The following is a 15,473-nucleotide window of genomic DNA, read 5'->3' on the forward strand; positions in this document are numbered from 1 at the left end:
GAGCCGCACTCCACATAGAGAATAATGGGGCCTCCAGCACCGACCTCCACCCGCAGAGCCGCACTCCATATAGAGAATAATGGAGCCTCCAGCACCGACCTCCACCCGCAGAGCCACACTCCACATAGAGAATAATGGAGCCTCCGGCACTGACCTCCACCCGCAGAGCCGCACTCCACATAGAGAATAATGGAGCCTCCAGCACCGACCTCCACCCGCAGAGCCGCACTCCACATAGAGAATAATGGAGCCTCCGGCACCGACCTCCACCCGCAGAGCCACACTCCACATAGAGAATAATGGAGCCTCCAGCACCGACCTCCACCCGCAGAGCCACACTCCACATAGAGAATAATGGAGCCTCCAGCACCGACCTCCACCCGCAGAGCCGCACTCCACATAGAGAATAATGGGGCCTCCAGCACCGACCTCCACCCGCAGAGCCACACTCCACATACATGGCTGCTCTCAGTGCTCTGTGCTGTGCGCACAGGACCTGTGATGAGGTCACAGGAGGGGAGGAGACAGGGGTCACATGATCGGGGGCCCTGACACCTTCCCTCCTGTGATCTCATCACAAGCCTTTGCACGCTACCAGCAGCATCAGCGTTCACGCTACTTGTAGATGCTGCTGGTAGCAGAGCACATAATGCCGCCCCCACGGTCACTCACTTTTAGGTGGGGAGAAGATGGAGTGCCATTGCAGCAGCCAGCAGGAATGTGGTGGGGGCCCCCTTAGAAGCTCTTGTGGTGGGGGCCCCGGGGCTGAAACCCCGCCTGCCCTGCCTATAATCTGGCCCTGCCCGGTGGCGGATTATAATGGGGCAATTTACTGGCCTGGGCTGTGGGCCCCTTAACCCCACTGGGCCCGGGGCAACTGCCCAAATTGACCTCATTATAATCCGCCACTGCATGTACAGCTCCCATGCAATTCTCAACTTCCTGAAAAACCTCAGCCCATCTTGCCTAAACACATCGCACAAAAAAACTTCTGACAATTCCAATAACTACTTGCTCTTTATCTTCCTACTCCTACTGATTTTAGGGGACATCTTCTCCAACCCTGGTCCACCATCCCTTATGGAGGAAAACTCTCCCACCAGAAGACTTCATCCACTTCAAATTTATGTTAAGAACCTATAGCTCTGACCTTCACCTCGCCAATCAGCCCTACTTCACCACCCAGATCTCCTCACTATCCGACAACCCCAAGAAACTTTTTGACCCCTTTCACTCCCTCCTCAGGCCGAAAGCACAAGCCCTTATCACAGACATTTGTGCTGATGACCTGGCCTCCCACTTTACAGAGAAAATAGATAATACATCAGGAAATCCGCTCCCAGACACCAGGTGCTGTGAGTCTCATCCCTCCCTGCATTTCCCCTGGCTCACTCTCCACATTTGATCCCATCACAGAAGAAGTCGTCTCCAGGCTCCTCTCTTCTTGTGCAACTACGTGAACTACTGACCCCATTCCCTCACATCTACTCCAGTCTCTCTCTCTAGACGTCACAAGCCACCCAACTACAATCTTTAATCTCTCCCTCTCCTCGGACATTTTCCCTTCCTCTTTCAAACACACTATCATTATTCCATTATTAAAGGAACCCGCTCTCGACCCATCCTCCACAAACAACTACAGACCAGTCTCCAATCTCCCCTTCATCTCTAAACTCTTGAAGCGCATGGTCTACTCCCACCTAACCTGTTACCTCTCCATTCACTCCCTTCTAGACCCTTCACAGTCCGGCTTCTGCCCCCTACATTCGACAGAAACTGCACTCATTAAAGTGACCAATAACCTTCTGATGGCAAAATGTAACGGTGACCACTCTCTGCTCATTTTTCTTTACCTTTCTGCAACTTTCGACACTGTTGACCACCATCTCCTACTCTCTAGACTCCAGTCACAAGGCATTAATGACACTGCTCTCTCCTGGTTCTCTTCCTATCTCTCTGACCGCTCCTTCAGTGTTTTGTTCGCTGGCTCCACTTTATCTCCTCTTCCTCTCACTGTTGGGGTACCTCAGGGCTCAGTACTTGGCCCCCTTTGCTTCTCTCTCTACACGGCCCCAATTGGATAGACTATAAGCAGATTTGGGTTTCAGTACCATCTTTATGCTGATGACACACAACTATACATGTCATCCCCTGACCTTACCCCCGCTGTACTACAGAACGCCAGTGACTGTCTGTCCACAGTCTCCAACATCATGTCCGCTCTCTATCTGAAACTCAACCTTTCCAAAACTGAACTCTTCCGCTCCCACTGTCTACTAAACTCCTGAAATCTGACATTTCCCTCTCCGTGGGTGGCACTATAATTATACCCCAGCAGCAGGCGTGCTGTCTGGGTGTTATGTTTGACACCAATCTCTCCGTCACCTCCCATATACAATCTCTTGCCCGCTCTTGCCGCTTACACCTAAAGAGCATCTCTAGAATCCGCACTTTTCTCAACATGGAAACAATAGAAACCCTCACTGTCGCCCTGATACACTCCCGCCTGGTCTACTGTAATGCTCTATTAATTGGCCTCCCCCTCACTTGACTTTCCCCTCTCCAATCCATCCTTAATGCAGAAGCCAGGGTTGTCCATCTGGCTAATAGGTACTCGGACGCGTCTGCTCTTCGCCAGTCGTTATACTGGCTGCCCATTCATTATAGGATCCAATTCAAAATACTTGTTCTCACCCACAAAGTTCTCCACAGTGCGGCACCCCCTTACATCTCCTGCTTCATTTCTGTCTATCGGCCTAGCCGATCGCTGTGCTCTTTAAATGACTTTTGACTAACCTCTGCACTAATCCGTACCTCCCACTCCCAACTCCAAGATTTCTCCCTTGTTGCGCCAATCCTCTAGAATGCTCTACCACAAGAAATTTGGACCAGCCACAACTTGCCCAGTTTTAGGCATTCCCTCAAAACACATTTGTTCAGAGCAGCCTATCACATTCCCTAATCAAAAACCATTTTATTTGTAAGTGTGCGTATGTAGCCAATTCACTATCTCTATCTAACCGCCACTCCCTCAAGATGACTGGACTATCATTGTAAATACACACCTGTACTTTGTATCTCCCTCACCTCATTGTACAGGGTGGGCCATTTATATGGATACACCTAAATAAAATGGGAATGGTTGGTGATATCAGCTTCCTGTTTGTGGCACATTAGTATATGGGAGGTGGAAAACTTTTCAAGATGGGTGGTGACCATGGTGGCCATTTTGGATCCAACTTTATTTTTTTCAATGGGAAGAGGGTCATGTGACACATCAAACTTATTGAGAATTTCACAAGAAAAACAATAGTGTTCTTGGTTTTAACATAACTTTATTCTTTCATGAGTTATTTTCAAGTTTCTCTTTGTTTACAGCCATTGACATGTTGCAAAGGTTAACACGTGAGGAGCTGATAGAAATTGTGTTGATGTCTGTTGAACGCAGTACCGGGGTCATTGCAGCAGATTTCAATGCAAGACACCATAAGCAAGAAAACTGTCACCATTCCTGTTTTATTTAGGTGTATCCATATAAATGGCCCACCCAAAAAAGTTTGCCTCATCACTGAACATAATGTTCTGTGTAAACTGAGGGTCCTGTTCCAATTTTTGCTTTGCCCATTCTGCAAATTCAGTGAGCCGCTCTGGGTCACCAAGCATTCCCATTTTATCTAGGTGTATCCATATAAATGGCCCACCCTGTAGATTGTAAGCTCTCATGAGCAGGGTCGTTTTATTTTGCTTTAATTATTGTATTATTGTTAACGTTGTTACGACTGTTGTGTTTGAAACTGTTAAACTGTCAACGCTGTGGAATATGTTGGCGCTATATAAATAACGATTATTATTATTATTATGAACAGGAAAATGGCTACTCCCTTGTGTGAGTTCTCTGGTGCCTAACAACATTTGATTTATGTGTAAACCATTTCCCACATTCTGAACAGGAAAAAGGCTTCTCCCTTGTGTGAGTTCTATGGTGATTAACCAAATCTGAATTCTGGATAAAACACTGCCCACATTCTGAACAGGAAAACGGCTTCTCCCCTGTGTGAGTTCTATGGTGATTAACCAAATCTGAATTCTGGTTAAAACACTTCCCACATTCTGAACAGGAAAAAGGCTTCTCCCCTGTGTGAGTTCTCTGGTGAATAACTAGACTTGATTTCTGGTGAAAACACATCCCACATTCTGAACAGCAAAAAGGCTTCTCCCGTGTGTGAGTTCTCTGGTGATTAACAAAATCTGATTTCTGTATAAAACATTTCCCACATTCAGAACAGGAAAAAGGCTTCTCCCCTGTGTGAATTCTCTGGTGCTTAACCAAAGATGATCTCTGGTTAAAATACTTCCCACATTCTGAACAGGAAAAAGGCTTCTCCCCTGTGTGAGTTCTCTGGTGTCTAACAAGATTAGGTTTATGTTTAAAATATTTCCCACATTCTGAACAGGAAAAATGTTTCTCCTCTGTGTGAGTTCTCTCATGCCTAACAAGTTCTGAATTCCAGTTAAAGCATTTCCCACACTTGGAGCAAGAAAATCTCTTCTCCGTTGTGTGATTTTGTTGATGTTTAAGAAACGACTTTTTGAGGGGAAAACTATTTCTATATTCTGAATGTGAAAATGACTTCTTTGCTTTAGGAGCAGTTTGTTTTTTAATGCCTCTTTTGTGACTTTGATTTTCCTTAGTAGTCAGTAATGAATCAGAAGATGGGACCTGTTTCATAGGATCAGATGACAGATCTTTACTGTAAAGGGATGCTGGTATATCTGGAGCAATGGCAATGACTTCAGTTGCATCCTGTGGGATTTTGCGATCATCTGATTTAAAAATTGAAGATATCAGCTGTCCTGATCTCCTGGTAGAGTCATCTGCTAAGAAAAAAACAATTATTTTGAATATAATATCCTAGAATTTTATATTTTTGAAAATGGCTACTTAAACTGTCTGTAAAAATGGCAAGTTATGTAAAATTATTGAATGACTGTCTAAGTCAATGACAGTTCACAGTCTAATACAAAAAGTTAGAGGATGAACCAGTAGAGTGTGGTGTTCAACTGTTTGTTCATTCTGCCTCCCAAATATAATAAATAAAAAGCAACCCATCAATGATATGTAGGCGAAAATACCACCAATAACAACTCCTACTCATCTCACATAAAACAAGTTCCCACTCAGGTCCATCATCTGTCATTGAAAAAACAGATGTCCACATTATTAATGGCTCAAAGACTCTTGAAAAGCAACATGGCTTCCATAAACAAAGCCAGCAAAATGCACTCTTTCCAAGTCAAATCTCCCCCTCGCTTCTGAGCTTTGCAGTGTACCTAAACCACATTTACCATCCCTGTATTTGGCATCACTGCAATGAGAAGGACCCACTTAGTTTTCTATGTGCGTGTCTAGTGGAGCACAATCCGGGCATTATGTGCTGGGCAATAATATGGCATATTTCTAATCTTCACTCTCCAACATCCCCTGTGTGCTAATTTCCGCAAAGTCCCTGTGAAGTCAAAATAGTCACTACTCTTGTAGATTAATTGACCAAGGGTTATAATTTCCAAAATGTAGTCACTTTATGAGGATTTCTACTGCTCTGGATTTCTGACATTTTGTCATATTGAGACTTCCGCAAACGGTATGTCCCATTTTCTCCAGGATCTGCTCCTGTGACGTCTGCTTCTGTCACCAGGTGCCATCTTATTCATTCTGCAGGCAGCACCGGTGATGGATGCGACATTAGAAACAGAAGCTGTAGGCGGCACAGGCACTGTTCAGCCACTAAGATTAGGGTGCCTGGGACCAGTAGTACCGGCCAGTCTGGCAGTATGTGTGGGTGCTGTCCAGGTGAAGTTATCTGCTCCCTGCTTCAGCCAATTGGAAAGCACCGCACCGTACTAAAGCTTGAAGCATATTACCGAAGGCTGTCAGATACAGCGTTGGCCTGCTCCGGTTCAGTCCTCGGTGCTCAGCTCCCGGCTTGTGCATTTGCTTCCTGTTATGAACCCGCTCTGTTTACGGACTACTCTTGCATCTTATAACTTTTTATTTTCTCTCCTCTCCTGGTCCTGACTCGACATCTATTCTTCTTGCTATTTCACACCACAAAACAGCAGGTAACACCATCGCCCAAGCCTAGGGGTCTTTGTGTAAGTCCAGATCCATGTAGAAGGGTTAAAGGGTGATGAGCAAGACAATCCCTTGGATCTGGAAAATGGAGTAGATAGCGCCAAGCCTCTTCATGGTGGACATCTTTTGAGCTGCCAATTGACCACGTACAATGCCCCCAATAAATTTTGTCGGCAAACTATTCCAGCAAAATTTGCCTTCATACAGCTAAATGGCGCTCTTTCCCTTCTTAACCCTGCCATGTGCCAAGACAGTAGTGTACAACCGTATATAGGGTTTTGTCGCATTCAAGAGAAGTTGGAAAATAACTTGTAATGTCAATTTGTTTCCTATTATCCTTTGTGAAGAATTTCACAGTTATCACCACATAAATTGATACATGTCAGATTTGAAAATTGGGGTCTGATTAGGAAGACAAAACTGGCTGCAGGAAGTGGTTAAATCAGCATTTTGGGCACTAACTACTGTAGTCGAAAACTGAAGATTGATCATTTCAGTAGATGTATTATTGCCTAACTCCACAGTCTCCATCAGTAATAAATGAGCAGCTAGTGGTGAAACCTCTCTGGGGTAATTAGAGTATGGGGCTCGGTGACGTCACAATCTAAACTATCGTAAGCTCCAATATTTTCTGTCAGATGAGTTTGCAAGAGAGCGGCAGGGATCTGCAGTGTTGTGGGTGGAGGCAAGAATGCCTCGGTTTATATATGTTGAGAGTCACTATGAGGCTGGGAGGAGGCCGCTCTCTTGCCACAGGTCAGTACAGCAGCACCCCCTGGCGCCTTGCTTACCCTCTGTTCCTTTTTTCTTATGATCTCTCCTTTTTTTTTTTTTTCCCACAGCCCTTACTTTGGGACTCTGAAAAATTGTCCTCTTTCCATATACCTTGACACTCCTATTGAGGTTAGTATCTCATGTTTGCTATACTTTCCTTTCTCCACCACCCAGCTTCGTTTACCATTTATCCAAGCACATTATGATTAGTACTGTATATTTGTTTGCCAATAGTCTGCAATATCTCCTATGACCATCTTCTTGTCTTACACTGCATTCCTGTTATTGCGCAGATCCATGTGTAGTCCTATGTGTGCACATATAGACGTTTATATATTTTGTATCTATAGGGTTTTTCAGCATACACCCTTTTTAAATTTTATTAATTTTGTATATATTTATGTCCACTATGTCTCTAGCCTTTTGTACATTATCTTGATCACTTTGTTTAGTGTGGTAAATAATTTTTCTTTGCATGTTTATCTTGCAGTATGGTTTGAGAAAGACCTAGGTATAGGTCGAAACGTAACCGTGTAATACTCATGTTTGGAATCTGATCTCTGTTTGCGGTGTTTTTTCACTTTTCTTGATTTATTGAAAAAAAATTAATAAAAATCATAATAATTCCTTTAATGACTCTGATGCAAGTGACATTCAATTTTGAGTGCCACTGTCTACCCGTTGACTTTTACCTGTGGTATATCCACGTTCAGTCAGCACCTCCTCCTACAGCACGAGTGCGCGTCTTTATTTTTTCTATTCAACACATCTCCTGCAGGCGGGAATAAATGTATATTACAGGGACGTAAATTTGATGAATGCACTGGCATTACCACTGCGTGACAGGGTCAAGAATCTGCATACAGCACCTGCCTGCTCTATGGCTTAACGTGTAGAAATGCAGTAAATATATACAGCAGATATGCGCTACATACACAGATGACCCTGATCTATGAATTACTGAACGTCTACATGTATGGCTGGGTAGAGCAGGCTGGGGCACACGTACACTTAAGGAGGTGATCATGATTATGAAGCCGTACTGTGTCCTGGATTTGCACTATGTTCCTGCCACCTGCTTGAAAAGGAAAAAGCTGCCGCCCTATGTCTGCGTGATGTCACTACACTGCCGGCTCTCTTCTGTTGCAAAAAAGAAGGGATCCCTGATGAAAGACACCGAAGCCTCAGAAACGCATTGGATAATATCACTCTTTTCTGCAATAGAAGAGCCCGCAGTATAGTGACATCACGCAGACATAGGGCGGCAGCTCTTTCCTTTTCAAGCAGGTGTTAGGATCAGCGCAGCCGGCCTGAACGCTGCTGACTCTGCATCATCCTACACAGTATATATCCATGACACAGTATGGCTTCATTATCGATTTAATCATCTCCTTAAGTGTATGGGTGCCCCTGACTACTCTGCCCAGCCATACACATAGACGTTTAGTAATGCATATATCAGTGTCATTTAGTGTATTTAGCACATATCTATAGTATTTCTTAACCCCTTCCTGACATATGACGTACTATCCCATCCAGGTAACCCGGACCCGTATGACCGATTGGGATAGTATGCCATTGCGATCAGCTGCGCCCACGGGGCGATTATCACAGATGTCAACCGGCACTAAGTGCCAGGAGCGGTCACAGACCGCTCCCAGCACAATAACCCCCATCACACTGCGATCAAATATGATCGCAGATTTTCCCGGAGCATAAGGGAGAATCGTGCAGGGAGCGGGCTCCCTGTGCGCTTCCCTGAGACCCTCAGAACAAAGCAATGTGCTCGTGTTGTTCTGAGGGCCTCCTCACTTCAGGCCCCTGGATCCAAGATGGCCACGGGGGTGTTCTGGGTCCTGAAGGGAGGTGGCTTCTCAGTGCCTGCTGAGAGCAGGCGCTGAGAAGCCACCTGCACTGCCTGTCAGATCGCTGATGACACAGTGCATTGCAAAATGTCAGATCAGCGATCTGACACTGTATAGTGATGTCCCCCCCTGGGACAACGTAATAAAGAAAAAAAAACGCGTAAAAATAATTTTTAGAAAATTCCTAAATAAATTTTAAAAAAATTTCCTAATAATTTCTTTTTTTTGTAAATAACAAAAAACAAAAGTACATATATTTAGTATTGCCGTGTCCGTAACGACCCGCCCTATAAAACTGTCCCACTAGTTAACCCCTTTAGTGAACCCCTTCAAAAAAGGCAAAAAACAATGCTTTATCATCATACCACCGAACAAAAAGTGCAATAACGCGCAATCAAAAAGACGGATATAAATATCCATGGTTCCGCAAAAAATGAGCCGCCATACAGCATCATCAGCGAAAAAAGTAAAAAGTTATAGCTCGCAGATGCAGAAACAATTATTTATATAAAATTGTTTTTATTGTATAAAAGCGCCAAAACATAACAAAAAATAAATCAGGTATTGCTGCAATCGTACTGATCCGAAGAATAAAACCGCTTTATCAATTTTACCACACATGGAACGGTATAAACGCCCCCCAAAAGAAATTAATGAAATGCTGGTTTTTGTTCATTCTGCTTCCCAAAAATTGGAATAAAAAGCGATCAAAAAATGTCACGTGCCTGTAAATGGTACCAATAAAAATGTCAACTCGTCCCGCAAAAAATAAGACATCACATGACTCGGTGGGTCAAAATAAGGAAAAGTTATAGCTCTCAAAATGTGGTGATGCAAAATCTATTTTTACAATAAAAAGCATTTTTTAGCGTGTGACAGCTGCCAAACATAAAAACCGCCATAAATAGTAAATCAAACCCCCCGTTATCACCCCCTTAGTTAGGGAAAAATAATAAAATAAAAAAATGTATTTATTTCCATTTTCCCATTAGGGTTAGGGCTGAGATTAGGGTTAGGGGTGTGTTGGGGTTCGGGTTGGAGTTAGAATTGGGGGTTTCCACTGTTTGGGCACATCAGGTGCTCTCCAAACGTGACATGGCGTCTGATCTCAATTCCAGCCAATTCTGCGTTGAAAAAGTCAAACGGTGCTCCTTCCCTTACAAGCTCTGCCATGTGCCCAAACAGTGACTACCCCCACATATAGGGTATCAGCCTGCTCAGGACAAATTGCACAACAACTTTTGGGGTCCAATTTCTCCTGTTACCCTTGCAAAAATAAAAAATTGGGGGTGAAAAATCATTTTTGTGGAAAAAAAAATATGATTTATTTATTTTTATGGCTCTACGTTATGAAATTTTGTGTAGCACTTGTGGGTTCAAAGTGCTCACCACACATCTAGATAAGTTCCTTGGGGGGTCTAGTTTCCAAAATGGGGTCACTTGTGGGGGGTTCCACTGTTTAGGCACATCAGGGGCTCTCCAAACGGGACATGACAACCGCAGACCATTCCATCAAAGTCTGCAGTAAAAAATGTCACTACTTCCCTTCCGAGCCATGACGTGTGCCCATACAATTGTTTTCTACCACATATGGGGTACCAGCGTACTCAGGACAAATTGGACAACTTTTGGGGTCCAATTTCTCCTCTTACCCTTGGAAAAATAAAATAATTGGGGACTAAAAGATCATGTTTGTTGAAAAAATATGATTTTTTTATTTTCACGCCAGGGCGTTATAAGCTTCTGTGAAGCACTTGGGGGTTCAAAATGCTCACTAAACATCTAGATAAGTTCCTTGGGGGGTCTAGTTTCCAAAATGGGGTCACTTGTGGGGGGTTTCCATTGTTCAGGCACATCAGGGGCTCTCCAAATGCAACATGGCGTATGATTTCAATTCCAGCCAATTTCGCGTTGAAAAAGTCAAACGGCGCTCCTTCCCTTCTGAGCTCTGCCATGCACCCACACAGTGGTTTACCCCCACATATGGGGTATCTGCGTACTCAAGACAAATTACACAATAACTATTGTGGTCCTGTTTCCCTTAGGAAGATAAATATTGGGGTGAAAAGATCATTTTTGTGGAAAAAATATGATTTTATAATTTTACGGCTGTACGTTATACACTTCTGTGAAGCGCTTGGGGGTTCAAAGATCTCACCACGCATCTAGATAAGTCCCTTGGGGGTCTAGTTTCCAAAATGGGGTCACTTGTGGGGGGTTTCCACTGTTTGGGCACATCAGGGGCTCTCCAAACGCAACATGGCGTCTGATCTCAATTCCAGCCAATTTTGCTCTGAAAAAGTTAAACGGCGCTCCTTCCCTTCTGAGCTCTGCCATGCGCCGAAACAGTGGTTCCACCCAACATATCAGGTAACAGCCTACTCAAGACAAATTGCACAATAACTTTTATGGTCCAATTTCTCCTTGTTACCCTTGTTAAAATAAAAAAAAATGGACCTGAAGTAATTTTATTGTGAAAAAAGTTAAATGTTCATTTTTTAAAGATTCAAAAAATTCCTGTGAAGCACCTGAAGGGTTAATAAACTTCTTGAATGTGGTTTTGAGCACCTTCATGGGTGCAGTTTTTAGAATGGTGTCACTTTTGGGTATTTTCTATCATATAGACCCCTCAAAGTTACTTCAAATGTGATGTGGCCCCTGAAAAAAAATGGTGTTGTAATAATGAGAAATCGCTGATCAACTTTTAACCCTTATAACTTCCTAACAAAAAAAAATATTGGTTCCAAAATTGTGCTGATGTAAAGTAAACATGTGGGAAATGTTACTTCTTAAGTATTTTGTGTGACATATCTGTGATTTAAGGGCGCAAAAATTCAAAGTTGGAAAATTGTGAAATTTTCTAAATTTTCGTCAAATTTCCATTTTTCACAAATAAACGCAAGTTATATGAATTAAATTTTACCACTAACATGAAGTACAATATGTCACGAGAAAACAATGTCAGAATCACCAGGATCCATGGAAGCGTTTCAGAGTTACCTCCTCATAAAGGGACAGTGGTCAGAATTGTAAAATTATCCCTGTCAGTAACATGCAAATAACCCTTGGGGGTAAAGGGGTTAAAGAGGTTGTCCAGTACTAGGACAAGCATTTCTTAAACTAAATGTTCGTCCCCGATAAAATGATAAAGCTTATACTCACCTGCCCATCTGGCTCCCTTCCAGCGATGTTGGCACTCGCTGCATTGAGACTGCGATGCGGTGGAATGACAAGTGATGCCCAGCACCCAATCAGCGCAGGTGTCACAGTACACTTAATGTTGTCGATCATATAAGTGAAGTTTGGCCAGAAAGACTGGACCTGGTCTTGTAGGGACCATGAGACATTCAGCAGTACAGAAGGGAGAGAAGATTCATCCGATAAGATCTCAGGGTTCTAGGAAGCGAACAGCATCATTACCCTCCGCTTTCTCTTACAGGCCCAGCATAAGATTTTTCTTCAACTGATTTTCTAACCTGTCAGCACATTCTATGTACACTGTCAATTGGCTTTATAGTTACAGATCTGGGCAGGTAACGGTCAGCGTCTCCTCAACCCAGGGAGTAGGTGGATCCTCCAGGTTGTAAGTTCTATAGAAAAGGGCTTTCAATGCCCAAAGTCATTTCAACAGTTTTGGGTGGAGGAGAATGTTGTGGTCTAGAGGCAAAATGGTGACCATGGCAATACGGCCGGACTACACCACCGATAAAGCAGCCACAGCCGGTGACTGAGAGGAATCTGTGACTTCTCTGCATTCAGTGGTTACTACTCACCTGGGCAGTCATATGTGGGAATCACCTCTTTACACCACTCATCACCCCTCACATATGTCTCTGTAGTATTAATATGGGTCAGATCTTCACCCTGAAACAAATATTGTAAAAGTCACAGACAGATGGAGAAGTCCCATCTATGATCAGCTCTAATCCTGCCATCTCCACCGTTCTCATTACACAAGTATAAAACATATAATACTGGTGGATAAAACAAGACTGAGCACAAGACCTTCACAGCCGTCTACACATCATAGGGGAGATCTCCTGACACCTTCTCTCCATCTACCTGAGGATCCTGAGGAGCACTGGGATCTTCTTGGTTACAGTCCTGTGGAAGAAGAGGACGGGGACATCTCTCTGGTGTTGTCCTCTTACTGGATAGATCTGGAGGAAACACATACAGGGACTGAATTCATTCTCTACATACAGATAATTATAGGCCGTGTGTATTTAGTCCTGTCTATTACCTGGTGATGTGAGGGGCTGGGGAACCTCCATTATGACGTCCTTGTACAGAGCTCTGTGTCCTTCTAAATACTCCCACTCCTCCATGGAGAAATAGACGGCGACATCCTGACACCATATAGGAACCTGACACATACAATGATACCGTCATCCCCCCAATCCCTTCATAGTGTTACTGTATAATGTCCCAGCATTTCCAGCAGTGTCACCTCTCCAGTCAGCAGCTCAATCATCTTGTAGATAAGTTCTAGGATCTTCTGGTCATTGATGTCCTCATGGAACAGGGGGTGAGGTGGAGGCCCCATGTTTGGACTCAGGGGTCTTCCACATCCCTCAGACACAGGGTCCTGACAGCGATCACTAGAGGTCTTCTTCACCACTGTGTAATCCTGGTTATGGAGAGACACATAAATAAATCTCACTACAGACATTCCCAGAGTCCTCACCTCTCCAGTTCTGTCCATCTGTTATTCCCATAGATAAGAATGATGTAATGTGACGTCATCAGAATCTCTCACCTCTCCAGTGAGACGGAAGAGGGTCTCTAGGGTGAGGTGTAACATCCTCTCCGCCATCTTGTCTCTGTCCATATCCATCCTTGATGGGTAAATCAGGAATATTTTCTTTTGTAGAAGATCTTCACTGAGAGGATCCGATATTGTAGAGACCTGAATGAGAAGAAGATGATCCGATGTAACATCATAAGAATCCTGTGTAATAATACAATTACTGGAGATAATAAGGGAAACATATGAGGAGATTTATTATTTTATACATACCTGTATTCCCTGGTACTACTAATATAGGTCAGATCTTCAACCGGAAACAAATATTGTAAAAGTCACAGACAGATGGAGAAGTCCCATCTATGATCAGCTCTAATCCTGCCATCTCCACCGTTCTCATTACACAAGTATAAAACATATAATACTGGTGGATAAAACAAGACTGAGCACAAGACCTTCACAGCCATCTACACATCATAGGGGAGATCTCCTGACACCTTCTCTCCATCTACCTGATGATCCTGAGGAGCACTGGGATCTTCTTGGTTACAGTCCTGTGGAAGAAGAGGACAGGGACATCTCTGGTGTTGTCCTCTTACTGGATAGATCAGGAGGAAACACATACAGGGACTGAATTCATTCTCTAGATACAGATAATTATAGGCCATGTGTATTTAGTCCTGTCTATTACCTGGAGATGTGAGGGGCTGGGGAACCTCCATTATGATGTTCTTGTACAGATCTCTGTGTCCTTCTATATACACCCACTCCTCCATGGAGAAATAGACAGCGACATCCTGACACCTTATAGGAACCTGACACATACAATGATACCGTCATCCCCCGATCCCTTCATAGTGTTACTGTATAATGTCCCAGCATTCCCAGCAGTGTCACCTCTCCAGTCAGCAGCTCAATCATCTTGTAGATGAGTTCTAGGATCTTCTGGTCATTGATGTCCTCATGGATCAGGGGGTGAGGTGGAGGTCCCGTGATTGGGCTCAGGAGTCTTCCACATCCCTCAGACACAGGGTCCTGACAGCGATCACTAGAGGTCTTCTTCACCACTGTGTAATCCTGGTTATGGAGAGACACATTAATAAATCTCACTCCAGACATTTCCAGAATCCTCACCTCTCCAGTTCTGTCCATCTGTTATTCCCATAGATAAGAATGATGTAATGTGACGTCATCAGAATCTCTCACCTCTCCAGTGAGACGGAAGAGGATCTCTAGGGTGAGGTGTAATATCCTCTCCGCCATCTTGTCTCTGTCCATATCCATCCTTGATGGGTAAATCAGGAAAATTCTCTTTTGTGGATGATCTTCACTGAGAGGATCCGATATTGTAGAGACCTGAATGAGAAGAAGATGAGCCGATGTTTCCAGGATTCTTCTTGTGGGAATTGGCTGTGATATCCCCTGTGCAATATATTTCTAGCATTAAAGCGCTCAGTAATGGGGGGAATCTCCACATACCTCCACCTGCAGAGCCGCACTCCACATATATGGCTGCTCTGTGCACAGGACCTGTGATGAGGCCACAGGAGGGGAGGAGTCAGGGGTCACATGATCTCCGGAGTGAAGAGGCTCCATGGAGACTTCTCAGTCAGTGACATTCCCGCCATTATTCGCCCCTCACTACTGGCACAATTACCCCGCGCCGCCTTTTCTACTCAGTGTTATGTGTGGAATGTAACGTGTGATTTCTCTGGAGACAAATAGACCCCACACAGGAGGGAATTCTCACCGGTTACCGGCCGTCTACTATATGGCGGCATAAGATTGTGCTGTCGACTCCACACCAGGAGCTAAAATGCCCAAATCTCATTTATTTCCTCCCTTCCAGAGTCCGGCTGAGGCTCATATACGGCCATGCTCCTCTCCAGTCACCGTGGGGGGTTTGGTAGAAGGATGCAGGGTTGGGCCTGTGAGTCACGGTTCACCTTCCCTA

At 44.1% G+C, this 15,473-nt stretch overlaps 1 protein-coding gene across 2 annotated transcripts; it reads right to left on the reverse strand.

Moving 5' to 3' along the window:
* Positions 1 to 3,315: 3,315 nt before the first annotated feature.
* Positions 3,316 to 12,936, reverse strand: LOC141047119 (uncharacterized). Of its 2 annotated transcripts, none has more exons than XM_073542076.1 (4): positions 12,835 to 12,936; positions 12,546 to 12,636; positions 7,600 to 7,679; positions 3,316 to 4,875 (listed from the first exon to the last, which is right to left on the reverse strand). In XM_073542076.1, the coding sequence occupies exon 4, from the start codon at positions 4,727 to 4,729 to the stop codon at positions 3,875 to 3,877; it is 855 nt and encodes a 284-aa protein (XP_073398177.1). In that variant the 5' UTR covers positions 4,730 to 4,875; positions 7,600 to 7,679; positions 12,546 to 12,636; positions 12,835 to 12,936; the 3' UTR covers positions 3,316 to 3,874. The 2 variants fall into 2 exon arrangements, with proteins under 2 accessions (XP_073398177.1, XP_073398179.1); XM_073542078.1 differs by having other exon boundaries at positions 3,316 to 4,878.
* Positions 12,937 to 15,473: the final 2,537 nt, after the last annotated feature.

The sequence above is a fragment of the Dendrobates tinctorius genome, unplaced genomic scaffold (assembly GCF_039654945.1).
Source record: "Dendrobates tinctorius isolate UK_male_01 unplaced genomic scaffold, ASM3965494v1 ptg000126l, whole genome shotgun sequence".
NCBI classification, from domain to species: Eukaryota; Metazoa; Chordata; class Amphibia; order Anura; family Dendrobatidae; genus Dendrobates; species Dendrobates tinctorius.

Coding starts and splice junctions, on each gene's coding strand:
- LOC141047119 (XM_073542076.1), bottom strand. CDS start 4,729: ATGAAACAGGTCCCATCTTCTGATTCATTACTGACTACTAAGGAAAAT.